The 26,492-nt window shown below is 49.9% G+C and overlaps 2 protein-coding genes across 2 annotated transcripts in view; one reads left to right on the forward strand and one right to left on the reverse strand.

Annotated features, from left to right (window-relative positions):
• Positions 1-51: 51 nt before the first annotated feature.
• Positions 52-6,401, forward strand: CIAO1 (cytosolic iron-sulfur assembly component 1). Its single transcript, XM_024242576.3, has 7 exons — positions 52-498; positions 1,325-1,473; positions 1,629-1,740; positions 1,840-1,928; positions 2,457-2,658; positions 3,277-3,364; positions 5,127-6,401. The coding sequence occupies exons 1-7, from the start codon at positions 360-362 to the stop codon at positions 5,365-5,367; spliced, it is 1,020 nt and encodes a 339-aa protein (XP_024098344.1). The 5' UTR covers positions 52-359; the 3' UTR covers positions 5,368-6,401.
• Positions 6,402-9,340: 2,939 nt separating this feature from the next.
• The window catches only part of SNRNP200 (small nuclear ribonucleoprotein U5 subunit 200), a 30,444-nt gene continuing 13,292 nt past the window's right edge, over positions 9,341-26,492 (reverse strand). Inside the window, 29 exon segments of the mRNA NM_001131084.2 lie at positions 9,341-9,766; positions 9,868-9,960; positions 11,194-11,275; positions 11,371-11,531; positions 11,829-12,005; positions 12,097-12,240; positions 12,527-12,648; positions 12,837-13,001; positions 13,099-13,288; positions 13,741-13,849; positions 16,103-16,211; positions 17,468-17,619; positions 17,802-17,980; positions 18,079-18,270; positions 18,624-18,851; positions 19,442-19,602; positions 20,575-20,748; positions 20,952-21,141; positions 21,270-21,424; positions 21,704-21,822; positions 22,128-22,234; positions 22,925-23,008; positions 23,299-23,379; positions 23,486-23,638; positions 24,057-24,254; positions 24,586-24,774; positions 24,942-25,073; positions 25,662-25,772; positions 26,021-26,170. Of these exon segments, the coding sequence (NP_001124556.2) occupies positions 9,623-9,766; positions 9,868-9,960; positions 11,194-11,275; positions 11,371-11,531; positions 11,829-12,005; positions 12,097-12,240; positions 12,527-12,648; positions 12,837-13,001; positions 13,099-13,288; positions 13,741-13,849; positions 16,103-16,211; positions 17,468-17,619; positions 17,802-17,980; positions 18,079-18,270; positions 18,624-18,851; positions 19,442-19,602; positions 20,575-20,748; positions 20,952-21,141; positions 21,270-21,424; positions 21,704-21,822; positions 22,128-22,234; positions 22,925-23,008; positions 23,299-23,379; positions 23,486-23,638; positions 24,057-24,254; positions 24,586-24,774; positions 24,942-25,073; positions 25,662-25,772; positions 26,021-26,170 (4,251 nt within the window). The 3' untranslated portion in view covers positions 9,341-9,622.

Genomic DNA, 26,492 nt, shown 5'->3' on the forward strand with positions numbered 1-26,492 from the left:
GCACTTCCGGCTTCCTCCTCCTCTGCCTCCGCCTCCTCCGGCTCCCCGCCCCATCCCCCGCGAGCGACACAGCCGCGCGCGTCACGGCTCTGCGCAGGGCCTCACGGGACTGGTAGTTCGAGGCGGTCCCGCGATGCTTTCCCTGCCGAGGTGAGGGGAGCGACTACAACTCCCAGAGGGTATCGCGGCCGCAGCAGTGGGCAGTTGAGTTCCCAGGGCGACCCAGGTCCTCCGGCGGAAGAGGGAGCCTCTGTCGGCCGCGGTACCCTGGAGTGGGCGGTACGCAGACGCGCACGGTGAGACCCGCTGTCTGCGCAGGGGACCCTGCCCGCCCCCACCTCCCCCTGCGTCGGGCCGCCATGAAGGACTCGCTGGTGCTGCTGGGCCGTGTGCCGGCGCACCCGGACTCCCGCTGCTGGTTCCTAGCCTGGAACCCCACGGGGACCCTGCTGGCCTCGTGCGGCGGCGACCGGAGAATCCGCATCTGGGGCACGGAGGGTAAGGCCCAGCCTGGCTGCGCGGCCCTCGGCGCTGAGGGCTCAGTCTGCGCGTAGTGCGGGCGCTTAGCCTGCAGGGGAGGCTGAACCTGTTCCTGGCGGAGGGAGAGTCGGATGTTAGCCACCCCGAGAAGGGCTTTACAGGCAAAGAAGTCTGCGACTATTGGGAGGAAAAACGTCAGCAGACAAGCTGAAATGTCAAGGGAATTGTGTTAGCTGCTGAGGCAGGAAAATGGGAAAAGAGAGGTGTTAGGAAAGTGGCCTTCAGAGTAACTTGCGACTGGATTGTCACATTTTATCCCGAGGGCATTGGGGAACCGATAGCAATTTTAGATGAGATTTGTTTTAGAAAGATGCCTCCAGAGGTTGGGCGCGATGGCTCACGCCTGTAATCCTAGCAGTTTGGGAAGCAGAGGCGGGTAGATCACCTGAGGTCAAGAGGTCGAGACCAGCCTGGCCAACATGGTGAAACCCCGTCTCTACTAAAAATACAAAATTAGCTGGGCGTGGTGGCAGGCACCGGTAATCCCAGCTACTCGGGAGGCTGAGGCAGGAGAATCCCTTGAACCCAGGAGGCAAAGGTTGCAGTGAGCCGAGATTGTGCCACTGCACCCCAGCCTGGGCATCAGAGCAAAAACTCCGTCCCAAAAAAAAAAAAAAAAAAAAAAGCCCCAGAGGAAGTAGATTCAGTTGCATCTTTGTAAAAGCTGTGAAATACACTCCCTGAGCTTTCCCCCACTAGCTTGACTCCAGCGCTAGCCCCCGATATTGAATGGCTTCATGGTGCTGCACCCAGCTCCAGAGCCTGGCCTGCACTCCGCCTTTAGGTGACAGCTGGATCTGCAAGTCTGTCCTTTCTGAAGGCCACCAGCGCACCGTGCGGAAGGTAGCCTGGTCCCCCTGCGGTAATTACCTGGCCTCTGCCAGCTTTGATGCTACCACTTGCATTTGGAAGAAGAACCAGGATGACTTTGAGGTACCCAGGCTGGTTGGGACCAGAATTATTGCCTGTTTCCTCCCCAGGGCTGGTTCAGGAACCTGAGCCAGCCTGTGCCAGTTGGGCTGTACCCATGGGAAGGGCCTTAGGGGTGTTCGCTGCTGTTAATTCTCATTTTCCTTCCCCTTTCACAGTGTGTAACCACTCTCGAGGGCCATGAAAATGAGGTCAAGTCAGTGGCTTGGGCCCCATCTGGCAACCTCCTGGCCACTTGCAGCCGAGATAAGAGCGTTTGGGTCTGGGAAGGTGAGTCCAGGTCCCTCCAGGTGGATTGGGAACCACCTGACAGCCCCCTCTGTGTCCCTGACAGGGTCAGCTCTTGGGTCGCCTTTTTCTCTCCCACAGTTGATGAAGAGGATGAGTATGAATGTGTCAGTGTTCTCAACTCCCACACACAGGATGTCAAGCATGTGGTTTGGCACCCAAGTCAGGAGGTAAGAGTCAGGCAGGGTCTCTTGTGGGAAGGGCTGTAGTGTGCAGGCTTGTGCCCAGCCTTCCTCTGCTTTTCAGCCTTAATCTAGCTTTTATGGAGACCTCCATCTGTGAACAAAAAACATTAGTCCCTTTATAAAAATAGATCCGGCTGGATGTGGTGGCTCACACCTATAATCTCAGCACTTTGGGAGGCCATGGTGGGTGGATCATCTGAGGTCAGGAGTTCGAGACCAGCCTGGCCAATGTGGTGAAACTCCGTCTCTACTAAAAATACAAAATTAGCCGGGCATGGTGGCACATGCCTGTAATCCCAGCTATTCGGGAGGCTGCGGCAGGAGAATCACTTGAACCCAGGAGACGAGGGTTACAGTGAGCCGAGATCGTGCTATTGCACTCCAGCCTGGGCAACAAGAGCAAACTTCGTCTCAAATAAATAATAAAATAAAAGCAGATCCCTGGGACTGATCTGTCCTTTACTTCCTGGGCCACACAGACACATGTTAGGTTTCCTTTCCCTCTTCCCCCAGCTCTTAGCTTCTGCCAGCTACGATGACACAGTGAAGCTGTACCGGGAGGAAGAGGATGACTGGGTATGCTGTGCCACCCTTGAGGGCCATGAATCCACTGTGTGGAGCTTGGCCTTTGACCCAAGTGGCCAGCGCCTGGCGTCTTGTAGTGATGACCGTACTGTGCGCATCTGGCGTCAGTATCTACCAGGCAATGAACAAGGTGAGGTCCGTTAGTAGAGCTAAAGAAGACCCATCTCTCAAGGGGTTCACAGTCTGCTAAGACACGTACATGAGTCAGAGCAAATGGGGGTAAAAGGTAAGATGTGCCACAAGAGGGGTCTGGATAGAATGCTGGAAGAATCAGGAAAGCTTTGTACAATGGGCCGTTTCATCTGAATTTAAAAGGGTATGTAGGATTTTAACATGAGAATTTCATGTGAGAATTCAAGTGAAAACTCAACAGTGTGAGTAAAGATAACAATGGCGGGAATGCTTAGACTTACGTGAGGGGTGGTAATTCATTTAAATGGGGCATAGGACATCTAGGGTTTGGAGAGGAATAAAGTGGGTTGGGTCAGCTGGTAGGTGGCCTTTACAGGCATGCAAAGTAGTTACATACAGTCTGCAACAGAACAGGGACGTTTCCTTCTCAGAATTCTGCTTGAGAAAGGCCAGTCTGGCTGTAGTGTGTAAGGCAGGTCAGCGGGGATGGGGACACGAATGGAGACGCGGACTCATAATCAGTTGAAGATGAGGGTGAGGGAAGGTATGTTAGGTTCTCCTTTGAGGTGCCCAGGACATAGGAACGTCTTAAGGGTAAGAGAAGTCTGTCTTGCAGGGGTGGCATGCAGCGGCTCTGACCCCAGTTGGAAATGTATCTGTACTTTGTCTGGCTTCCACTCAAGGACCATTTATGACATTGCTTGGTAAGACTCCATCCCCCACCCCCATCCCATCCTCATAAATCAGGGATTTTAGAGAAGGCATGCCCTATGCAGTCCTCTGCAACCCTGGGGGAGTGCTTGGGAATTGAGGGCAGCCACCCCCATTCCTTATCAGGCCTGACTCTACCATGCTGGTTTACAGCTGGCCGGGCTGGCATTCACAGGAGCAGAGAACAGTCCTAGGCTGTGAGGGCAGCACCAGCGCTAGGGGTTCACACAGCTTGTGCTGTCCAGAAGTTATTATTGAATCTGTGCATTCATGGCTGAGGTTTTTTTTTGGTTTTTTTTTTTGAGAGAGTCTCACTCTGCAGCCCAGGCTGGAGTGCAGTGGCGTGATCTCAGCTCACTGCAAGCTCCGCCTCCCAGGTTCACGCCATTCTCCTGCCTCAGCCTCCCAAGTAGCTGGGATTACAGGTGCCCACCACCACGCCTGGCTAATTTTTTGTATTTTTAGTAGAGACGGGTTTTCACCGTGTTAGCCAGGATGGTCTCGATCTCCTGACCTCGTGATCGGCCCACCTTGGCCTCCCAAAGTGCTGGGATTACAGGCGTGAGCCACCACACCTGGCAGTGGCTGGGGTTTTTATGGGTAACACTGACTCTGCCCTTGTGGTAGCTGGAAAAGCTGCACCGTTCATATAGGAGAGTAGGTCAGAGGGTAGTTCTGGCCCTGAGAATTGATCCCTAGGAAATCCAAAACAGTGAAAAAAACTGAGCACTTAAGCTTGCTTTATATTAGCAAACATTTGGGAATCACCTATTCAGCAACAGTGAACTTAAGTAAATTATGGTAGAACTCAGCTTGTTATATCACTGTTTAAAGAAAGGGGTTAAGAATACTTTATGATGGGGCCGGGCACAGTGGCTCACGCCTGTAATCCCAACACTTTGGGAGGCCGAGGTGAGCGAATCATGAGGTCAGGAGTTCAAGACCAGCCTGACCAACATGGTGAAACCCCGTCTCTACTAAAAATACAAAAATTAGCTGGGTGTGGTGGTGCGCGCCCAATCCCAGCTACTCAGGCTGAAGCAGGAGAATCGCTTGAACCCGGGAGGCAGAGGTTGCAGTGAGCCGAGATTGCGCCACTGCACTCCAGCCTGGTGATAGAGCGAGACTCCGTCTAAAGAAAAGAAAAGAAAAAAAAAAAGAATACTTTATGATGGCCGGGCCCAGTGGCTCATGCCTGTAATCCCAGCACTTTGGGAGGCTGAGGCGGGTGGATCACTTGAGGTCTGGAGTTTGAGACCAGCCTGTCCAACATGATGAAACCCTGTCTCTACTGAAAATACAAAAATTAGCCGGGCATGGTGGCACATGCCTGTAGTCCCAGCTACTCAGGAGGCTGAGGCAGGAGAATCGCTTGAACCTGGGAGGGGGAGGTTGCAGTGAGCCAAGATCGTGCCACTACACTCCAGCCTGGGCGACACAGCGAGACTCCATCTCAAAAAAAAAAAAAAAAAAATACTTTATGACATGGGAAACTGCTTATGCCAAGTGAGGAAAGTGCAGTTCATAATTGCATGTCGTTTTTTAGGATAATCATAGTAGGGGAAAGAACTAGATTGCAGCATCTGAAGATGTAAGTGGGTGATATTTGTGACTCCTTATTAGTTAAGGAAACATTTTAATAAGAGGTTTTTAGCTGAGGCCTGAAGTTAGGGAAGAGAACAGGCCAGGAACTATGGAACAGGTCTTTCTGGCCTAATTAGTCAGGTATACCCGCTGATGTCACTTTCCTTCCAGGTGTCAGCTGACAGGGGCTCTGGCCACAGCTTGTGGGGATGACGCGATCCGCGTGTTTCAGGAGGATCCCAACTCAGATCCACAGCAGCCCACCTTCTCCCTGACAGCCCACTTGCATCAGGCCCATTCCCAGGATGTCAACTGTGTGGCCTGGAACCCCAAGGAGCCAGGGCTACTGGCCTCCTGCAGTGACGATGGGGAGGTGGCCTTCTGGAAGTATCAGCGGCCTGAAGGCCTCTGAGCTACCTCAACTTTGAACAGAGTAATGACTCCCCAGAAAACGTTGTAAGACTTTACCAGCCCCTGAGAGGACCAGGAGGAGCGTCCTTGACCCTCATTTAACTGGCTCACTTCTCTTCAGGCTTGAGCTTCATGTAACTGGCTCACTTTTCTACATCCTTGAGCTTCATGTAACTGGCTCACTTCTCTTCAGGCTTGACCCTCATGTAACTGGCTCCCTTCTCTTCAGGCTTGACCCTCATGTAACTGGCTCCCTTCTCGTCAGGCTTGACCCTCATGTAACTGGCTCCCTTCTCTTCAGGCTTGACCCTCATGTAACTGGCTCCCTTCTCTTCAGGCTTGACCCTCATGTAACTGGCTCCCTTCTCTTCAGGCTTGACCCTCATGTAACTGGCTCCCTTCTCGTCAGGCTTGACCCTCATGTAACTGGCTCCCTTCTCGTCAGGCTTGACCCTCATGTAACTGGCTCCCTTCTCGTCAGGCTTGACCCTCATGTAACTGGCTCCCTTCTCGTCAGGCTTGACCCTCATGTAACTGGCTCCCTTCTCGTCAGGCTTGACCCTCATGTAACTGGCTCCCTTCTCTTCAGGCTTGACCCTCATGTAACTGGCTCCCTTCTCTTCAGGCTTGACCCTCATGTAACTGGCTCCCTTCTCTTCAGGCTTGACCCTCATGTAACTGGCTCCCTTCTCTTCAGGCTTGACCCTCATGTAACTGGCTCCCTTCTCGTCAGGCTTGGGTAGAAGTGCGGAGCCACAGAATTGCTCTCCTTCCCCTCCTTTGACGCGAGGCCTTCAGTAAAGAGCTACGGAACAGCAGTACATTGTTATACCACAGATTTTTCTTGCATTAGGGCACAGTGTTAAATTTTTTGGAGGTAAATATACTACTTATAATCACTATATATAGTAGGAAGGCGGTATGTGTCTCAGGCCTTTCTGAAGTTGCAAGACTTAAAGAAATAATCCATCTGCATCCCAAGTCCTATTTTATAAGGATATTCATAAAAATTCCATGGTGAATCCTTGTCTGAAATAGGTCCTGCCTTCCCCGTTTCTGTGTAAGTCTTTGCATTTAAGACATCCAATCAATAATGAAGGAAATTTTTTTCTGAATGTAGGTTTGAGTGAGGGGCACCTCTGCTTTCCCTTAGAAACCCTCATATAACTCCTGCACCGTTATGCTGTGATGGCAACTGGGGATAGAAGAAAAAGGGGAAAGACAGGAACCCTAAAAGGGGGAGTTATTACTGGCCACAAGCCCTATATTCTCAACAGGGATGCAAATTGGTTCTTCAATAAGGATAAAAAAAAAATCAGTTGTTTGTGGCCCTCCTAAGGCCCACAGCACATATAGTGTGGCTGTGATATTCCATTTTCAGGGCAGGGAGTGATCAGGAAGAAGGCTCCCTAGGGGACTGGCGATGAAAACCAGTTGAGAAACACTGCCATCAGCAGGCAGTTTCAGGCTCACTCAAGTTGTCTCTTGACAGTCACTTCTAAATGGGTTCTAATGTGACAGTGGCCTCCAAAACTACAGCCTTCCCTGAAGTTTAAGCTGTGACCTTAGATTTTAGAAAGACAGTGGGGCGGTACCTAGAGTAGTGGTTCTCAAAGAATGCAGTCTGCAGATCCTGGGAGTCCGAAGACCCTTTCAGGGAGGATCTGTGAGGTCAACTGTTGGCACTGCGGCATGAATCAAGGTGGTGGCAGCAAACTTGTAGTAGTTTTGACATGTCCTTGATAGAACAGATAGCAATCGTTAACTATTAAATGTTGACCTAGCCAGCGCAGTGGCTCACGCCTGTAATCCCAGCACTTTGGGAGGCTGAGGCGGGCGGATCACCTGAGGTCGGGAGTTCGAGGCCAGCCTGACCAACATGGAGAAACGTCTCTACTAAAAATACAAAATTAGCTGGGCATGGTGGTGCATGCCTGTAATTCCAGCTACTCAGGAGGCTGAGGCAAGAGAATCGCTTGAATCTGGTAGGTGGAGGTTGCAGTGAGCCGAGATCACACCATTGCACTCCAGCCTGAGCAACAAGAGTGAAACCCTGTCTCAAAAAAAAAAAAAAAAAAAAAAGTTGACCTTGAGAACTTATAATATTCTGAGAAAATTGGAAGCATGCATAAAGCCACTCTGCTGTGCACTGAAGTATGGGTGCCTTGAGGAAAAGCAGTTATACAGTTGAGTTGCAAGCCGAATTGGCTGTGTTCAAGGCATGCCCTTTAGAGTTGAAAAGAACTAGCAGATTGTGGTATTTAGACTTGAATATTTGGCTGTTATTTTCTGGAAAATGAATGAGCCTCTCACTTCAAGGGAAACAACTGATAGTGTTGCCAGTGATAAAGCTTTCAAGCAAAAATTAGAATTTCTGAAAATCTGTATTCCACCATCTTTATTGTTGGGGATGTTAACAAATGTGATTTACATAATGAAATGCATTTCCTTTGGAAGAATTCAGTGAACCATTTTTCCAAGTGACCAGTACGTGATGTTACAAAATCATGCATGGCTCAAAGATTCATTCAAAAGTGTAAGACAGGCCAGTGGATTTTAATGTATTAACAATATAAGAGTGCATTAAGTTTTCAGAGTCCACGTTGCCTTTAAGAAACTACGACTTGTAGTAAGCCGGGCGTGGTGGCTCATGCCTGTAATCCCAGCATTTTGGGAGGCCAAGGTGGGTGGATCACAAGGTCAGGAGTTCAAGACCAGCCTGGCCAATATGGTGAAAGCCCGTCTCTACTAAAATTACAAAAATTAGCTGGGTGTGGTGGCAGGTCACTTGTAGTCCCAGCTACTCGGGAGGCTGAGGCAGGAGAATAGCTTGAACTCGGGAGGTGGAGGTTGCAGTGAGCCGAGATCGTGCAACTGGACTCCAGCCTGGGCGACAGAGCGAGACTCCAAAAAAAAAAAAAAAAAAAATCACTTGTAGTCTTGGTGTGGTATCGAAGAATAGCCACAATTAGCTGAGAAGGCTATTTTAAAAACTTTTCCAACTGCATATCTGTGTGAAGTCAGCTTACTTCAACAAAAAACAGTTTGGATGTAGAAGCAGCTGTAAGAATTCAATTGTTTCTTATTATAACAAGATACTAAAGAGATTGTAAAATGCCACCCTTCTCCTTGGATTGTTTTGGAAGTTATTCTTCTTCATAAAAAATGTTAACGTGGGCTGGGCATGGTGGCTCATGCCTGTAATCCCAGCACTTTGGGAGGCTGAGGTGGGCAGATCACTTGAGCTCAGGAATTGAAGATCAGCCTGGGCAACATGGCTAAACTCTGTCTCTATTAAAAAAAAAAAGTTAACATGATTTAAAAGTGCATTAACCTTAACCTAGATAATAAAAGCTTTTTGGGGCAACCTCCAGAACTGTGAAAAATAAATTTGTTATTTAAAAAGAAAAAAAAAAAAAACCTCTTTGCGTTTCTTAGTTTTTAGTAGCGTAAAGAGGTCCTAAGACCAAATCATTTGAAAACTGCTACCCTGAGGAAACTGCCCTTCAGAATCATCTTTCAATTTTGTGTCCATTTAATCTAAAGAACAGAAGGTAAGAATTTGAAGATAGTCGGAAGATCTGGATTAGAAAACCTGTTTATTAAGACTGGGTCACATCCAGCTAGTACATTTCAGTGCCCTTTCTGGTGCTGCCTCCCAGGAGCAGACACTGCAGATTTCAGAACCCCCATCAAGAGAAACCCCTAACCTGTGATCTAGCTTCCGAGGCTCAGTGTTGGTTCTTGTGGTAGTGCTGATGTGTGGGTACCACTGAGGCCAGGCCACAGTCGCATATTCCCTCCTCTGGGCTGACTCACAAGGCTACAGGGGACAGCACACCTAAAGAGCAGGTCTGTCCTCCAGACGTACTCATTACAAGCAAGTTCCTAGCAAAAAAAAAACCAGATTTTTATGGCCATGCCCTCAGGTTGGAGAAAGAAAACTTTTAATTTGGAATCACTGCAAAGACAAATGGTTTCTACAAATTATTTTATTAGAATGTCAGACTCAAAAGAATTACCAGGAACATGCCTGAAAAATGCTATATATGATTTATGCTTGACCCATGACACCTGCTGTCACTGGATCCAGAGTGAGCAAGGGAAAGGAAGTGGAGGTGGGCGGGGAAAGCACCAGCCCTGGCTGGCTAGACCTGAGGCCCACAGACCTGGTCCCTACAACCAGGATCCCTACAATGTACACATTCCTAATTCAGGCTCAACTCTCCTTTACCCAAAAGTAAATGCCTCAGGACTCAATCCGAATCACTGTCCGTCTCAGCTTCTTTCACATCCACGCTGAATTTGTACTCCTGGTCACATCCCATGTAAGCGTCACTCATGAAGTACAGTGTGTAGTTGTGGGCACCAGTGGCTGGGGCCACGAAGTCCAACTTCACCTAGAAAGAGCAGGCAGAAATCAGGATGAGCATGGACACAGGAAGCATTCTCACCCTTCCCCCATGCCAGAACAAATGCTGGGGCCAGTGGACACACTCACCTTGGCCTTCTGCTGCAAGGTCAGCCTCTTGATAGAGATGAGGCTATTGGACTTGGCGTCTCCAATCACCACCCACCAGCCCTCTTCACGTTTCTGCAGTGATCCAAAACCAAGAATTTCAGCATGTAAAACTTGATGACCATAGGCAACCATGAAAATGGTACAATTACAAAAGAAAGATAACAAAGATCAGATAGCTTTCCAAAGTTTCGTCCCAAAATACAATTAGATATAACATTTTAATACTATCAAAAGTTGTCTCAAACAGACTTAATTTTTTAAGTAGATGAACTCATTTGTAGGTTCTGGCTCATTTCCTTGTGCCAAGGTACCTTCTCCCACTTAGTACCTGCCACTAAGTCCAAGGTACTACTATTAGCGGTCTAGTCTTTGGGGCCTAGTAGCTTTGAGTTCCTTAGAGATACTTTTAAGTACAAGGCAAATCTGCCAGATAAGAAAAAGCTTAACACAGAGCTGAATGTGCACAGAGATATCCACAGCAGGCCTTGCAGCCCTGTCTACGGGCCGCCCCACTGTCACAAAGACCAGTGAGTAAAAGCAGTCTTTACTCAGAGCCGGTGAAACAATTAGTTTACAGAATTAAACATGACAGTATCTGGTTTCTGCTGTCTCAATTATTTTCCCATATAAAGAGAACCAGAATTTCTTTCTGGTGGTAAAAAACCAAGCACCCAGAAGCACAGTAAGTGGCAGTGAGAAAAAAGAAGAAACAACCAGGAAAGCCCAAGTGTCCTGCAGCCATGGGAGTTAAAGACAAATGCATCTTAAATAGTCAGAGAGATGGACAATACTACACAACTGACAGGTTTAACAATGACCAGTCATCTAAATTTTTTTTTTTTTTTTTTGAGACGAAGTCTCACATTCGCCTGGGCTGGTGTGCAGTGGGGCGATCTCAGCTCACTGCAGCCTCCATCTCCCGGGTTCAAGCAGTTCTGCCTCAACCTCCCGAGTAGCTGGGACTACAGGTGCCCACCACCACACACGGCTGATTTTTGTATTTTTAGTAGAGACAGGGTTTCACTGTTGGCCAGGCTGGTCTCGAACTCCTGACCTCATGATCTGCCCGCCTCGGCCTCCCAAAGTGCTGGGATTACAGGCGTGAGCCACTGCGCCCAGCCCTAAATTATTTAAGCAGAAACAAACAGAAAAAAAACCCCATAGCCTCAAGATTAATTCTCAGCCTTGTGAGCTCATTATCAGTCTAAAGTTCCCCTCCTTCAGGGACAGTGTGCCCTTGTACCAAGCACCTAGCCAGTGGATAGGGTGAGTTGACACCTAGCCAAGCCAGCTACCAGGACGCACCTGCGGGAAGAGAGGCGCAATGACAGGGCCTGTGACTTCCTCCTCTCGCTCCAGCTGCACCAGCACCACAACTGGCCCACCACTGCAGGGGGAGAGGAGGGGCGCACATCAGTGATGGGGCAGTGGGCTCACAGCATACTATCATGCTGTGCCCAACAGGCACCACCTCTGGCTCACCTGCGGATGCTGTCCTTATCTACCACCTCATAAGACAGTTCGATATTAGGGTAGCGGTTACAAAAGCGAGCCACATCTGCAATCTGGCTGTCAGTCAGCTGAAGCAATGCGTTCCGTTCTTCATCCTCCATCTCCATGATGTCGAAAACACTCTCTACTCCCTGCAGTGAGTATTCAGACATCAGGAAAGACAGAACACAGGCCAACAGCAAATGACAAAGGCAGCAAAGAGCTGCTAATTTTACCTCCTACACTATCAAGTCATCTAGATAAAACAGCTGCAGAAAGAACACGGCCCACAGCTGGCAGCCTCTCTAGCATCTCAACAGGGAGCACCTTCGGAGGAACCATAACTAAAAGTTTAACTTACTGAGACTCACCTCCCGCAACCCACCCTCGGTCCACAACACTAGGCTCTCAGGCTCACCCACCTGACCCTCTAGGCTGACCCAGCTCACCTTGTCTGTGCAACGTTTGATATGCTCAGAGGTGAAGTGTGGCAGTTGCTTCAGGTATGAGTCCTTGGACCACATGGCTTGGGTGACCATCTGGGCCAGTTCCATAGCTGCCAGAGCAGGGCTAAGCCACCCATTGCTGGAGAGGACATCCACGCAGGCCTGGATAAGCCGGATTGCCTGAACAGGAAAAGGCGTACAAAAGTGGGCGGAGTTGGAGCTGAGATGTTTAGAGCACCACTGGCCCCTCTGCCCCACACCCACACTCTACCTTACTAAGGATTTCCTCCGTATCTGACTGCAACTCAGCACTCAGCTGCATGCGGGACAAGTGAGCCTGCAGGAGCAGGTTGGTCTTGACGTGCGGATCATTGAACTTAGGGTTATTCAGCTTGTGGGGGACCTTCTGAGCCAACTACAAAGTGGAAGAAAAATAGCTGGTGATGAACAGGTGACCCTGCCTGAGACCAGCTCAGGCCAAAGCACCACGTGGCCCAGGCTCACACAGCCCTTCAACACCCTGAGGCACGTGGGTGGTAATGGGATGGAGATGGGTGTGAGGGAGGTATGGAGGGGGAGGACATATGGCGGGGATCGGGGGATGCGTATGGGGGTGTTGGTGGCAAGGATGCCATGTGCTCTGGGCACACAGGCCGAGTTTGTTGTTCCCAGGATGTTCTCCTGAAGTCTGCTGTCCTCACCTGCCTCAGGAGGTTGTCTTCATGGTGCCGGATGGGAATGTTCTCATACTCTGCTGCATTGGAGATGATCTCAATAAGCCCTCGCACCTTGGTCTTGGCATTGAGGGACATGCTGAAGAGCTCTGACAGAAAAAGGAAATGAGAGAGAAGCTAAAAGCAGGCAGAGAAGGAGCAGAACTGCCTGGGCTCCCCTGCTGTCCCCTGCAGTGTCATCCCGCTGACAAACACGGGCGCACCTCTCATCCCAGTGGGCTCCTGACCCGTGTGAGAAGGCTCCCACAGACAGGACACGGGCCATGCTGGGCCTCACCAATGGTGGTGTAGTTGATGTAATAGTAGGCGGCGATCATGCCTAGGTTCAGAGGCGCCACGTCCATCTCGTCCTCGATGCTGATGCACTTGGACTGCTCCAGGTCACTCAGGGTCTGCTCCACCAGCTCTGACAAGTGGTCCGACAAGTGACGATGGGAGATGCCTATGGAGGTGAGAGGTGAGTGGGGAGCCTCGAGAAGATGCCCAGCAAAGACTGTGAGAACCACCAAAGGATCACGTGTGCTCCCAAGCCCACTGACCCTGCAGGTTGTAGTAATTGGGGTTCTGTGTCATGCGGCGGTACAGAAAGGTCCAGGTGAGGTAGTCCACAGCATCCTGCTTGTTCTCAATGGTCTTGGTGACGATCTCAGCATTGAAGTGGTCATGCATACAGTGGTCCAGGTGAGATTCTACTGGCAATGGCTCATATAAGAACTTCTTGAAGAAATCCTGTGGGTTGGAGAGGGAGAAGGAGTAATAAAGAATTAGTGACAACACGGTCACAAAGGGCCAAGGGCAAATCAACAGGGCATGGTCCCTGTGTGAGACCTAACTAATACCAAAATGGAAGAAGCCACACATTTAGAAAGTGCATCACTGGTGACAATATGCAGTGGGAATAGAGGTACAGCAAGTCACGAGGGCAGATCAGTGAGCAGCCCAATGAGGAAGGAGGGAACCAAGTAGAGGGTGAAGACCTCAACACGTGGAGCCAACGGCAGCAGCAAAAGCAAAAGGCAGCAAAATTCCACGTGGGTGGCAGGCTCGTTACAAAAGAATTGTGTAAATAAGAGAGGCAGAAGTTAAGAGACTAAAGTTACTGAAGACATCCATCAAAAGAAAGATTAAAGAATCCATTCTGAGGCTCCGGATCCAAGAGGCTGCATGAGTCCAGGACTGACCTTCTTGGAGCCCTGACACATGATGACACAACGCCCCTCATCGTCCTGCAAAGGGCGGTTGGCGTGGCCCACCATCTGAAGCACGTCGTAGATGGGGTAATCCACATAGCTGGTGACAGAAGCAGGGAAAGAAGGAAAAGCCACCTCAACACAGAGACCATGCTCAGGAGGCCCAACTCCCTTCGCCAAGTAAGAGTAAAACGTAAATACGGGGAGACACGGTCAAATCACAGCACGACTCTGTTTATGAATCTCTGCACTTAGAACTAGCTTCACTGGCTGGCCTGTACATCATTTTAGTATTCAGTGTAAGGGCCATGAATTCGCTGCTCAAGTGCCATGAACCAAGCTACAAAACTATCTAATGCCAAAACCAAAATAACTCCCTATTCGAGGATCAAATATGTAAGTCAAACTTCCCAAACTTTTCTCCTTTAATTAAAAAAAATTGTTGTTTTTGTTTTTTGATACAGGGTCTTGCTCTGCTGTCCATAATGGAGTGCAGTGGCACAGCCACGGCTCACTGCAGCCTTGACCTCCTAGGCTCAAGTGATCCTCTCACTTCAGCCTCCAGAGCAGGTGGGACTACAGGTGCATACCACCACATTTTCCAAACTTCATAGCTGTGTATCTCATGAGTCATCAAGTCACCTGACTTTAACGCTACCTAGAAGCAGGTTCAAACATTAAAAATGAACCCGTAAATAAAATTCATTTCAAACTAATCTGCATTTCAGGAAAAAGTTATTAAGCGCTGGGCCAGGCACCATAAACTCACGCCTATAATCCCAGCACTTTGGGAGGCTGAGGTGGGTGGATCACTTGAGCTCAGGAGTTCAAGACCAGCCTGGGCAACATGGTGAAAACCCATCTGTACAAAAAAAAAAGGCAAAAATTAGCTGGGAGTGGTGGCACATGCTGGTAGTCCCAGCTACTTGGGAGATTGAGGCAGGATGATTGCTTGAGCCTGGGAGGCAGAGGCTGTAGTGGGCTGAGATCATACCACTGCATTCCAGCCTAAATGACAGAACAAGATTGTCTTAAAAAAAAAATTATGCAGGCTTTTTTCTGAGAATGATTGACTCTTCTTTTTTTTTTTTTTTTTTGAGATGGAGTCTCGCTCTGTTGCTCAGGCTGGAGTGCAGCGGCGCAATCTCGGCTCACTGCAACCTCCGCCTCCCGGGTTCAAGCGATTCTCCTGCCTCAGCCTCCCAAGCAGCTGGGATTACAGGCGCATGCCACCACACCAGGCTAATTTTTGTATTTTTAGTAGAGACAGGGTTTCACCATGTTGGTCAGACTGGTCTCGAACTCCTGACCTTGTGATCCACCCGCCTTGGCCTCCCAAAGTGCTTGGATTACAGGCATGAGCCACCACACCTGGCGTGGTTTTTTTTTTTTTTTTTTTTTTTTTTTTTTGAGATGGGATACCACTCTGTTGCCCAGACTGGAGTGCAATGGCGCGATCTTGGCTCACTGCAACCTCTGCCTCCCGGGTTCAAGTGATTCTCCAACCTCAGCCTCCCGAGTGGCTTGAATTACAGGCGAGTGGCTTGAATTACAGGCACCTGACATTAAGCCCGGCTAATTTTTGTATTTTTGTAGAGACGGGGTTTCGTCATGTTGGCCAGGCTGGTCTTGAACTCCTGACATCAGGTGATCTGCCCACCTTGCCCTCCCAAAGTGCTGGGATTACAGGTGTGAGCCACCACACCCAGCTTTTTTTTTTTTTTTGAGTTGGAGTCTCACTCTGTTGCCCAGGCTAGAGTGCAATGGTAGGATCTCAGCTCACTGTAGCCTCTGCCTCCCAGGTTCAACTGATTCTCCTGCCTCAGCCTCCCGAGTAGCTGGGATTACAGGTGCCTGCCACCACACTCAGCTAATTTTTGTATTTTTAGTAGAGACGGGGGTTTCACCATGTTAGCCACACTGGTCTTGAACTCCTGACCTCAAGTGATCCGCCCGCCTCAGCCTCCCAAAGTGCCGGGATTACAGGCGTGAGCCACTGCGCTCAGCACTCCTCTAGCTTCTTACTTGTCACTATATAGGTGTATGACCTCGACCAAGTCACTTTTCCTAATCTACAAGATATTTGAGGTTAATGACATAACGTCAAACATTCCTCCTGGCTCTAACTTCCTACCTCTCCCAGCTGCTGAATAAGGAAGCACAATGACTAAAAAGCAAATGTGAGCCTAGGTATTGAGACACAAAACTCTCAAACACTTGGCTCTGGTGGCATCTCAGCTGTTGACTTCCCTAACACCTTTTCTTCATCCTAGCTTACTTTCTGTGTATCTGCAGACTCACATTCATTTTAGGAAGGAGGTCTGTGCTAACACAGAGCACCAGTTGTACTCACGCGTGGATCTTGCCATTGTAGTACTGGGTGTCCATGATGATTACCAGGTGGGCAGCCACGTTCATGCCCCAGCAGAGACTCCGAGAAGCCACCACCACCTGGATAGCCCCTGAGCAGTAGAGGGGAGAGGAAGGCTGAGGGCAGGGGTCTCTGGGTGAAGAAGGCTCACTGCCTCATGGGCAGGCCGTGGCTTACCCTGTGCTATGTTTCAGAACTCACAGCAAGGCTGGCTAGGAGCAAGGTTTAACATGAATGAGAGCTAACACATTGCTATGAGGTAGCTCCATGCTACTGGTGCCTTGCTCTGGGACTATCCAGGAGAAAACAAGTCATCATAGAACAGAACCCAAAGCCCAGGAACACCAAGGCAAAACTACTGCTGATGGACTGCTCCTCTGACCAGGAAGTGCTAACACTCATGCAGCCATGGGCTGGCTCAGCCGTGCCAGCAAAACGGAGATCACTCTAAGCATGCCCCAAACAGGCAGATTCAAGGGCCAAAGAGTGACAGGAAGTGATTCTGGCAGAAGGATCTTCAATGAGGCTCCAATAAACAGCATTAAAACGTAAATCTTTGCACAAAATGCCACAGGGCAACAAGGGACAGTGGCCAGCAAGAGTGAGCTCAAGGCAGAATCAGAGCTCTCCTCTGTGCTAATCTCTAAAGTCTAACTATCTTGGTGAGATGGTTTGGATCTGTGTCTCCACCAAATCTCGTCAAACTGTAGTCTCCAGTGTTGGAGGAAGGGCCTGGTGGGAGATGACTGGCTCATGGGGGCAGAGTTCTCATGAATGGTTTAGCACCACCCACCCTTGGTACTGTCTAATGAGTGAGTTCTCACAAGATCTGGTTGTTCAAAAGTGTGTAGCACCTCCCCACTCACTCTCTCAGTCCTGGCTCCTGCCATATAAGATGCCTGCTTCCCCTCTGCCTTCCCTGAGGCCTTCCCAGAAGCAGATAACACCATGGTTCATGTACAGGCTCCAGAACTGTGAGTCAATTAAACCTCCTTTCTTTATAAATGACCCAGTATCAGGTATTTCTTTATAGCAATACAAGAATGGATGAATACACTTGGGGAGTCTGGTATCCATGGAGAATCAGTGGTCTGGTGGCCAAAGGTCCTGGACTCTAGAAAACCAGGTTCTGAAATAGCACAACCTGATGTGTCTGCCTGTTTTCTCACCTGGCAAGTAGGGTTAGTGTTTGTCTCACCTGTCTCACGAGGTTCTTGGGAGGATCAAATGAGTTAACAGCCAAGAGTCTTAAACAGTATTTTGAAAATGTCTAGTATGCTGTAGAGAAAACACTGCCACTCACACCCCTCAAGTCTAGCACCACCACTTGGTGATACCCTGACTTACCTGAGCTGAACAGCTGCTCCACCAGCCGTCGCTCCATGGGGCTGAGCCCCTCATGCAGGTAGCCCACCCCATTTAGCAGTGTTTCCTTGAGCGTGCTGTCACTTAGCTTCTCCAGGTACGGAATCAGATCCTTCTCGGTGCAGTGCAAGAACCTGTGCGGTACAGGCACTGGCTCAGCTCAGAGTGGTCCAATTCCTGGCAGACACCTTGCCAGCTGTGCAGAACCTGGCCCCGAGCAACATGGGCTAACCCCACCCTCATAAAGAGGACACCCTTGGAGTAGGCCAGCCTCACTTAACCTAACCCCAATCCCCGGAAGCCAGGCCCCGCCCACCTCTGCCGTTGGATGTCTGCCGCACAGGTGGTGAGGATGTCAATGGCAGTGAGGCGGGTCTGCTTGCGAGACGGGACAAAGACAATGACAGGCTTCTTGGGCGAGTGCTTGGTGATAGCATGGTACACAGGCTTGGCCATGGAGAGCAGGCGGGTTTGTGTATGGCTGATGTTGAAGCCCTGGCGACCGGGGAGAAGAAAAGACACCAAGGTTATCAGACCTGGGTCACTCAGGATCTATGTGAGACCCCACAGACGGATGAGGAGAGGGGTCCTACCTGGATGTGCAGCTCCAAGGGGACGGGACGCACATTGGGATGGAAGTTGAAGGTGGAGGTGGCACTGCAGCCCAGCCAGTGGGCCACATCCTTGGCATTGGAGAGCGAAGAGCTGAGTGCCACAATGCGAATGGGCCGCTCAATCTGGGAGGAGATGTATCGCATTCGGGAGCAGATGACTTCTAAGACAGGCTGGAAAGAGGGAGGGAGGGAGGGTCACTGCAGGCCGAGGCTCCCATCCTCTGCCTGGAGATCCCCTTTGTGAATAGCCCAACAGCCTCAAAATGACCTCATTCTTCCTTCTAACTAGGAGCTCTCATGTCTTTGGTTCTACCTCCTCCACAGCAGCCAACCTCCACTAAATAATACTGTTTTCCTAAAGTACTACCAAAAAAGTTAACATTGTCCCTTTGGAATAGGGCAGCAGGCAGAATCCTCTGGGGAGAAGCCCCGAGGCTCCGTCCTCAGACCCAAACATTAGGCCCAATGCCAAGGTCACTTGGTCAGTCCCAGTCCCTCATCTGTGCTGCAAGGTCACCCCATACCCCATTCTCGCCCCCGATAAGGTGGACCTCATCCACCACGAAGAGGTTGATGTTCTGCACGTTCTTGCGCTGCTTCCATCGCCGGGAAAGTATGTCCCACTTCTCAGGGGTGCTGATGATAATGTTCCCTTTGCCCAGCAGCTTCAGGTCTGTGCTGGTCTCGCCTGTCAGGAGTACCACCTTCTTGTTGAGCCTGTCCTGGAACTTCTCATACCAGTCCATGTATACCTGGCAGGCAGAGGAAGGAGGCAGAACGATACTAGGTCATACCAGGCATCTTTCACTTATGTGAGGAAAACCTGAGATGCCAAACAGAGAGACCTGTTGACCTGCAGATCTCAAGCTACGTTCTAATCCCATAGCAGCCTCTATGCGATGTGATGGGGCAGCTTTTTCTTTTTTTTTTCTTTTGAGATGAAGTCTCGCTCTTGTTGCCCAGGCTGCAGTGCAGTGGTGCGATCCTGACTCACTGCAACCTCCGCCTCCTGGGTTCAAGCGATTCTCCTGCCTCAGCCTTCCAAGTAGCTGGGATTACAGCGCACGCCACCACGCCCAGCTAATTTTTGTATTTTTAGTAGAGACAGGGTCACCATGTTGACCAGGCTGGTCTCGAACTCCTGATCTCAGATCTGCCCGCCTCGGCCTCCCAAAGTGCTGGGATTACAGGCGTGAGCCACCACGCTTGGCTGGGGCGGCTTTTCTTTAATACACAAACTGAGGAAACGACCCTGCAAATTTCAGGGCTTAGAAAGCTGTTACACGGAATCACAGGTGAAATGCTTCTTGGGAAATTCACATGACACAGCACCATGTCATACCTGCTCTGCCAGGGCCTCCATGGGGGTGATGTACACACAGCGCCCCTCCGAGCTCTGTAGCAGCATCCGCAGGATGGCAAACTCTGCACAAATGGTCTTCCCGCTGCCCGTGGGGGCCCCCACAAACACGTTGTCGTCACTGTTGTACACAGTGTTAAACACTGGAAACCAACAGAAAGAAGCAGTGTGAGTATCAAGAAGGAAGAAGAGACAGACTGGGACATGGATCACTTGTCAAAACAAAGGACAACATAAGAAATGAAGTCAGGAAGTTCTGGAGTGCAGACAGAGGAGCTAAGGCATCTGAGCTTCTAAATCCAGGCTGGCCCTACTGTACCCCCTCACCTGCTCCCACTTAACAGTTAAAGGGGAAGAGGCCAAGATCAAGAGCCCAGGTCCCCTGGAGATGTGTGGGATGACAACAAAAGCAAAGCAAAAGAAGCCACACGTTCTTCTTTGCTTCTCAGGGACTAGGATGCGGGACAGAAAGGAACTGGATCCCTTTCTCTGCCCCTTCAACACTCTCCTGCGCTTCCTAGAAATAGCCTAAGGTAGAAAGTAAGAGGCTTAGCCCTGGCATCAAGAATGAATTAAAATCCAAGTTCTACTATTTATCAGTTGGTTCAACTAGGGCACCCTCTGTGCCTCAGTTCCTCACCTATAAAATGGAACACTAATGGCAGTATCTCCAATAGAGATTCCTTTTAGGCTTGATGGGAGGAATAAGAGAGAAAACACCGGTGATGTACTCAGCCAAGGACTGAGAAAACAGTGCCTGCTCTGTGAATGTCCCCGTTATTTATCATGATGTGGGGGAGGAGGCCTCAATGCCACCCCATGGTTCTGGTTCAAAACTTGAGCGCCAGGGGCAGGCCTCTAAGCCTCCTGGGCCCGAGAAATGACCATGCCATGTAAGGCCGTGCTCTACTGCCCCTCCACAGTGACACATGCAGAGCAGCAAAGCAACCAAAGGCTTCTGACAAAGGAAGAAGTCCTGGTGGGTCCCAGGGGTCACACTGAGGACCTCCCAGGCCTACCAAGTGCCTGAGCACCCCCACTCCCTTGCCTCCCACAGAACACATCTGTCTCCCGGTGACTTCAAAAGCCTGCAAAGGAGGGATGGAAACACTTACCCTGGGTCTGGATGGGATTGAAGAAAGGAAATTTATCTTGGTAAAGACTCTCAAAGGCACTGTTTCTCAGAGCAGACACGGGCAAGGGCTGCAGGTCCAAAAGTTCGGTTGGAGGTGGGTACTTCTCCGGCAAGATCAGGTGCCGGAAGGAGACAGGCAGCTGGGTCTCGCAAGCTGCCAGAAAAGAAACAGGAAGGATATAAGCACTGCTCTCTTTACCTCACTGGCCTCTAGATCCCCTCCATGAACACTGGAAACCTAGGCAGCATATGTATCACTCTGTCCCCAGCAAAGGCAAGCCCGGGACAAAGTGCAAGACATTCTTCTACTGTCCTTGGAGGGACTGTTCCTGGGGACTCTGGAGAGGAGACACTCACAGAGCCAGCGGTCAGACACCACTCGGATGAAGTACTGAGGGGGCAGCGGTTCAAAGACAGGCACGAAGAACGTAATGAGGTGCTCGTCCTGGGCGTACTTGGCCTTGAGGAGAAAATACTCATGGTGCAGAATCACCTCGCTGTCCACGTCCTCCACCAGAATCCAGAAAGCCTCGGATGAACCATGCACCTGCCAACAGGAGCAAGGGTAAAAGGAATGTGAGTCAACGTAGACTGAGCGCCTCCAATCCATCTCCTCTGCCTAGCAACGTAGACTGAGAACCTCCAATCCAGCACCTCTGCCCAGCAAAGCCTCACCTTTTCATCCCACTGGAAGTCCGGCGTGATGGTCAGCTCCACCTTCAGGGTGGAGCGTGTGATAGGCTGCAGGTGCACTGACAACTCCAACTTGGGAAACAGATGGACATATTTGTGGATGGTCTTCCCCATCTTTGGCATGCGGATAAGCTCCCCTACAAGGAAATGAGAGTACTGAGGCTGCAGCCCAGCCTGCCTACTATACTGCAAACTGGGCCTGAGGGCCACTGTGGGAAAGGGGTAGGGTCTTCCCTTTATGGTCAGTGGAGCTCAGGATTCCAAGTCCCCAGACCAAGGGCGAGCCTGTACTTCAGTGGGACTTGGAGAGTGAACACAGGATACTAATGCACAGGCCTAGGAACAGGAAGACTACATAGGCAAACTGGGAGAGACACCCAAGGCAGTGAGGACAAGGGTGAGAGCATCCCACACACCAATCTCATTATGATTCAGGTCGTACAGACGCTCAAAGGGGAAATTCTTCTTTTCAATCTTCTTCACTACTTCCTCAGGGAGTTTCCGGAACTGGCGCAGAGGACACATGGACTGCCACCTATCCAGGAAGGAGGCAAAGCTGTTGGTCCCTTCTGCAGGGATGTGACAAACCACCCACTTCATGGCTTCCAATAGTTTAGCAGTGACTACACAAAACACAGTCATTAAAGGCAGACACTGACACTGTGCCAGCCCTGGCCTCCACCACAGAGGGCCTTCCCTCTTCTCAATGTGCACCAAGGTTCAGGTCATACTTCCGATGTCAGGTCTGGAGATCAGATGCACCCTGAGGCTTTCCCATCAGACCCTTGGGTTGGGGACCCCCACTCATGGTGACCAGCATCCAGCTCACTGGGTCCTTACATGCGTTTGTCGATCATCTTGCAGAGGTTCAGGGTCTTGTCTGTAAGCTGTGCCCAACCTCGGTTCAGGACAATTTCAAATATCGCTCGCATCAACCGGCCAGCCGACTAGGCAAAGAAGCAGCATTCCCACTGTTAAGTCTCGACTATCCCCAGGCCTCATGAGCCACTCTACACACGGTTTCATTACCTCCAGCTCTGACACAACCACCCACCTCAACTCAAAGGCAAAGTCCCCTCTGTCTTTAGGCCTTTCTCCGTTCCATATAGTAGATGCTTGCCGAATGGGGAACAATTAGAAGAGTGCGGCTCAAGGTCACTGCACAACATTTTAACCTAACATTCACTGCATGATTTTAAAGCTTTTGACTCATTTAGCATTTAGAGTTCTAGGAAGAGTTGAGGGTACCAGTGACCTGTTCTTAGAGGTAAAGATGAAGAGCAGTTAATAAAACCCTGTGCCATTTTTGGATTTATTTATGAGCTGTGCAGCAACAGTGGGAAATCACTTCGCTGCTGGGAAGGAGACACTGCGTGCTGTGGCTCTTCCTGTCTCTCTGAGGGCCTGTAGAGCCTCGAAGCATTCCCTCTTCAGGTCTTACCCTTCCCACATGCTCAAGATGTGTACTACAGAGTGGCTGTACCACCCATGCACCAACCAACTACCCGGCAAGAGCAGAACTAAGCACTCCTCCCATCTCACTAGGGTCGGGTCTCCTTTCCCCAGGATGCACACAGCACACAGGGATTGAACTGTTCAGGCCCCTTCTCACAGCTGCCATACAACTCCGCCCTCACCTGTGTGACATACACCATGTCAGCCATCAGTGCAAAGCCCTCCAATTTCAGCTGTGAGATGAAGGCTTGCAGAAGAACGTTGATCTATAAAGAAGCAAAATCAGCCAGCAGGAGACCAATCACTGAACAGTCCAAGAAAGGGAATTACATTTCTGCTCTAAGCATCCAGGCCAGGTGAGATTTTCTACAGGTCTTGATTTACAAATACTAAATAATTGTTATTTCATATAAAAACAACATGCGAGAAGGCTGCAAAAACTAGGAGGACTGAGCAGGAAACCACGCATGAACCCAAATTCAAGGTTCATCTTTTAGAAGATTATGAAAACCACTTAATCCTCATGCTGATCAAAGCAAAGAGGAGAGGAGCTCACCTTGGCACTGGGTTCCTCAATGCTCTCCTTTACAGGGATGGGCACCCTCTCCAGCAACTTCTGCAGCTCTAGCTTCTCCTCCTGCCACGAGGAAAAGGTCAAGGGAAAGCCTTGTGGCCGAGAAGGGACCCCATTCAGTGACTTGGTGAGCACCAACTCCCCACCCCATCGTGCTGCATAGGCTCACCTCTCTCACTGTGATGTTCTTGAACTCAGAGGACAACGAGAAGACCCTGAAAAGCTCAATCTCACTCAGGGTGGGCTTCAGCAGCTGGTTGTAAGTCTGCACTGTATCATTGGTGATGTAGTAGTGGCTGGCTATACGGCCCAGTTCTGTCACCTGGAGAGAAGGTAGACTCAATCCAGTGCCGATTATTAATGAGCTCCAACCTCTAACTGTGGACCATAAGTTATTGTCCTATAGGTTTTTTGTACTTTTTTTTGGTAAAGTATATGACCCAATGTCATTATTGTCCTAATAGGACAACTGGATGAAGTCACAGCAGTGCAAGTGCCAGGTCCAGGCACATGAAGAAAAACAGCACAATAAGCTGACCCATAGTGAAATGATGTCTGCACGGACAAGACAGCTGAATTATCCACCTCAAGTGGTGGGAAAAGCTACCCATTTTTCTGCTGTTTTAAGCAACAGGTGATTAGATAGGCAGTACTCACATCAAGAGAGCAATCTGAAAAATTTTCTCCTAGGCCGACAACTTTTGCTGAGACCTTTGCCTCAAAACCGTCACCCCACGCACCTGGAAGTTGCCCGTCTTCTTGTCATACTTGACCAGATTGTTCTTGTCCAGCATCAGGGCAGCTGTGTGAACCAGATCTAGTCGGCGCTGGTCCAGCAGGGGATCTCCCTTGAGGTCATCATGAGAGATGCCATAGAGGGTTGGGGAGCGCAGCATTCGGATATACAGGTAGGCATAGCCCAGCCAGTTTACCGCATCCTACGAGACACAGCTCATGGTTGTTAGCATGGAGAAACTCTTGATGTCCAAATGAAAGGCTCTCATGAATTGCTTAGAAATTAATCCCCAACGACAAGGATGCATATTACATCATATTCTGAATGTTTTTAGCATTTCATTATTAAAAAGATCTAAGCGTCTTCTAAGATCTTGGTAACAAGGGGAACTATCTGCCAGACCCAAGATGTGGGTGCAGGGATGGAGGGCCTCAGACGCTGCTGGCCCGCAGCACAATAGGGACCGACCCACTCCTGGTGCCTTGGTGTCTGCAGAGAAAGCACGAAGCACAACAGGTAGAGTCCTCCCCTACCTTGGCATTCTGGACATTTCCTAGCACGATTTCTGCGTTGAGCATGTCAGGAAGCTTTGAAACCATCTGGCTTTCAATAGGAAGTTGTTGATTGAGGAGGGACAGGTAGTATTGTAGCTCCCCATGAGATGTGATGAGTATGCCTTCGCCCTTGGTGTCATACTGGGGTCTTCCGGCACGTCCCAGCATCTAGATCAGACACGGCGAACCAAGAATGCTATGGCAAGAGAATGTCTGATTTTGATGCAGGGATCTACATTACAGAACTAGGCCTCTGATCGGCTAGCTTTCCAGCATCCCTGCATTTCAGGCAAGGATACTGATCCCCACTGAGAATAAACTCAAAGGCTCTGTACCTGCAGAATGTCCAGTGCTCCCAGTTCTGTCCAACGCCCCTTCTCTGGACTGTACACCTGGGTGCCTTTGATGATGACTGTATGTGCAGGGAGATTCACACCCCAAGCTAGAGTTGCTGTGGAAACTAAAACCTACAGAGGCAAAACAAGGTAATGAGGAGAACAGATGCCACCACCAGGGGTTAATATCCCTGGCTTCTCTAGGCAGTTGGCCTCAGAGCTTCTATCAGGACTAGCCTGTAGGGCGCGTGGGGTCCCAGTACTTGTCAATGTGACACCAGAATAAAGAGGAAAGGTTTCCTTGGGTTCCTCATCTATTCAGGAATGAACATTTCAAGGTTCCAGAGGCACAAGTGCAGACTTGTATTAAACAACCTTAAAGTTACTAGAAAAGGTAAAACAGAGGCTATCTGGAAAGAGGGAACGACAAGGGCACGCATGCCCCCATGAGACACTCTGGAGCTATCTGAAGTCACCAAAGTGCTTACTTCACTATGCTTCTCAGACTGTCCTAAACTCACTCATCTTCCCTCACGCAAGGTGTGAAGAGTTGGGAGAGTAGCATAAGGTTCTATTTATTGTATCCACCACAACCCTCTGACCTGGGCTAGCTGGGCCAGAAGCAATAAAGTACCAGGAGCAAACATGGCACAACCTTGACATTGCCTGTCTTCTGAAGTATGTCCCACCTGCTCCTCCAAACGCTTTGCACCCCCTCACCTGAATATGTTTATCAGCAAAAAGATCCTCCACGAGTGTTCGGTCAACCCTGGTCATGCCTGCATGATGAATAGCAAAGCCATAAGGCAGAAGATCCTTCAGCTCTAGGTTCTGTGGAACAAAGAACCGGGGATGAGGTGAGCCTTCCTGTAGGACTCATCCAAGGACTAAGGAAATCTCTTCCCATGAGACCCTGCCCCTTAACTATTATGTGGAATAGTAATAATCACATCCAGACAATCAACCTTAACCCATGGGAAAAAACAATATCACAGTACAGTCCTAGAGGAGCTGTCTGGGGCCTCAGATGGACACAGCTGCCAGGTAGGAATGAGAGAACCCAGCCGGCCCCTCCTCACCTTGCACTGCTCAGCTTCTGTTCGCAGGACTTCCGTGGAGGCTGAGCCCTCCCTCAGAAACAGACCCAGAGTATCCTTTTCTAGGCACATGTCCCGGATGGCCCTGGCTGTCTTTCCAGTCTCCTTCCGGGAGTGGACAAACACCAGCACCTAAGGAGAAGCCACAGTTTGCCAGAGTCACGAGATACTCACAGCCCCAGGGCACCTGCAGCAGGAAGCAGAAGTTGCACCATCACCACCAGAAGCCAAGGTCCCAGAGAGGGGCAAGGGCAGGAATGTGTGCAGGCTCAGAGGAAGCCTAAACACGGCTGGAAAGACTTTAAGGGAATGCACCCACCAAGTTCACAGTCCTGGAGCTGAGAAATTAAACCAACTTCAACATCCTATCTTGAACAGCAACTTTAAATGGACTACGACTACAAATTCAGGCCTCTCAACTCAGAATTTATGTTCAAGCACCTAACAAGAGTCA

This window comes from Pongo abelii, chromosome 12 (genome assembly GCF_028885655.2).
Source record: "Pongo abelii isolate AG06213 chromosome 12, NHGRI_mPonAbe1-v2.0_pri, whole genome shotgun sequence".
Taxonomy (NCBI): Eukaryota; Metazoa; Chordata; class Mammalia; order Primates; family Hominidae; genus Pongo; species Pongo abelii.

Bases quoted from the DNA above. Each gene is read 5' to 3' on its own strand.
- CIAO1 (XM_024242576.3), top strand. From the start codon at position 360: ATGAAGGACTCGCTGGTGCTGCTGGGCCGTGTGCCGGCGCACCCGGAC. The intron at 499-1,324 runs GTAAGGCCCAGC...CTCCGCCTTTAG, and splicing joins CCGCATCTGGGGCACGGAGG to GTGACAGCTGGATCTGCAAG. The intron at 1,474-1,628 runs GTACCCAGGCTG...CCCCTTTCACAG, and splicing joins AGAACCAGGATGACTTTGAG to TGTGTAACCACTCTCGAGGG.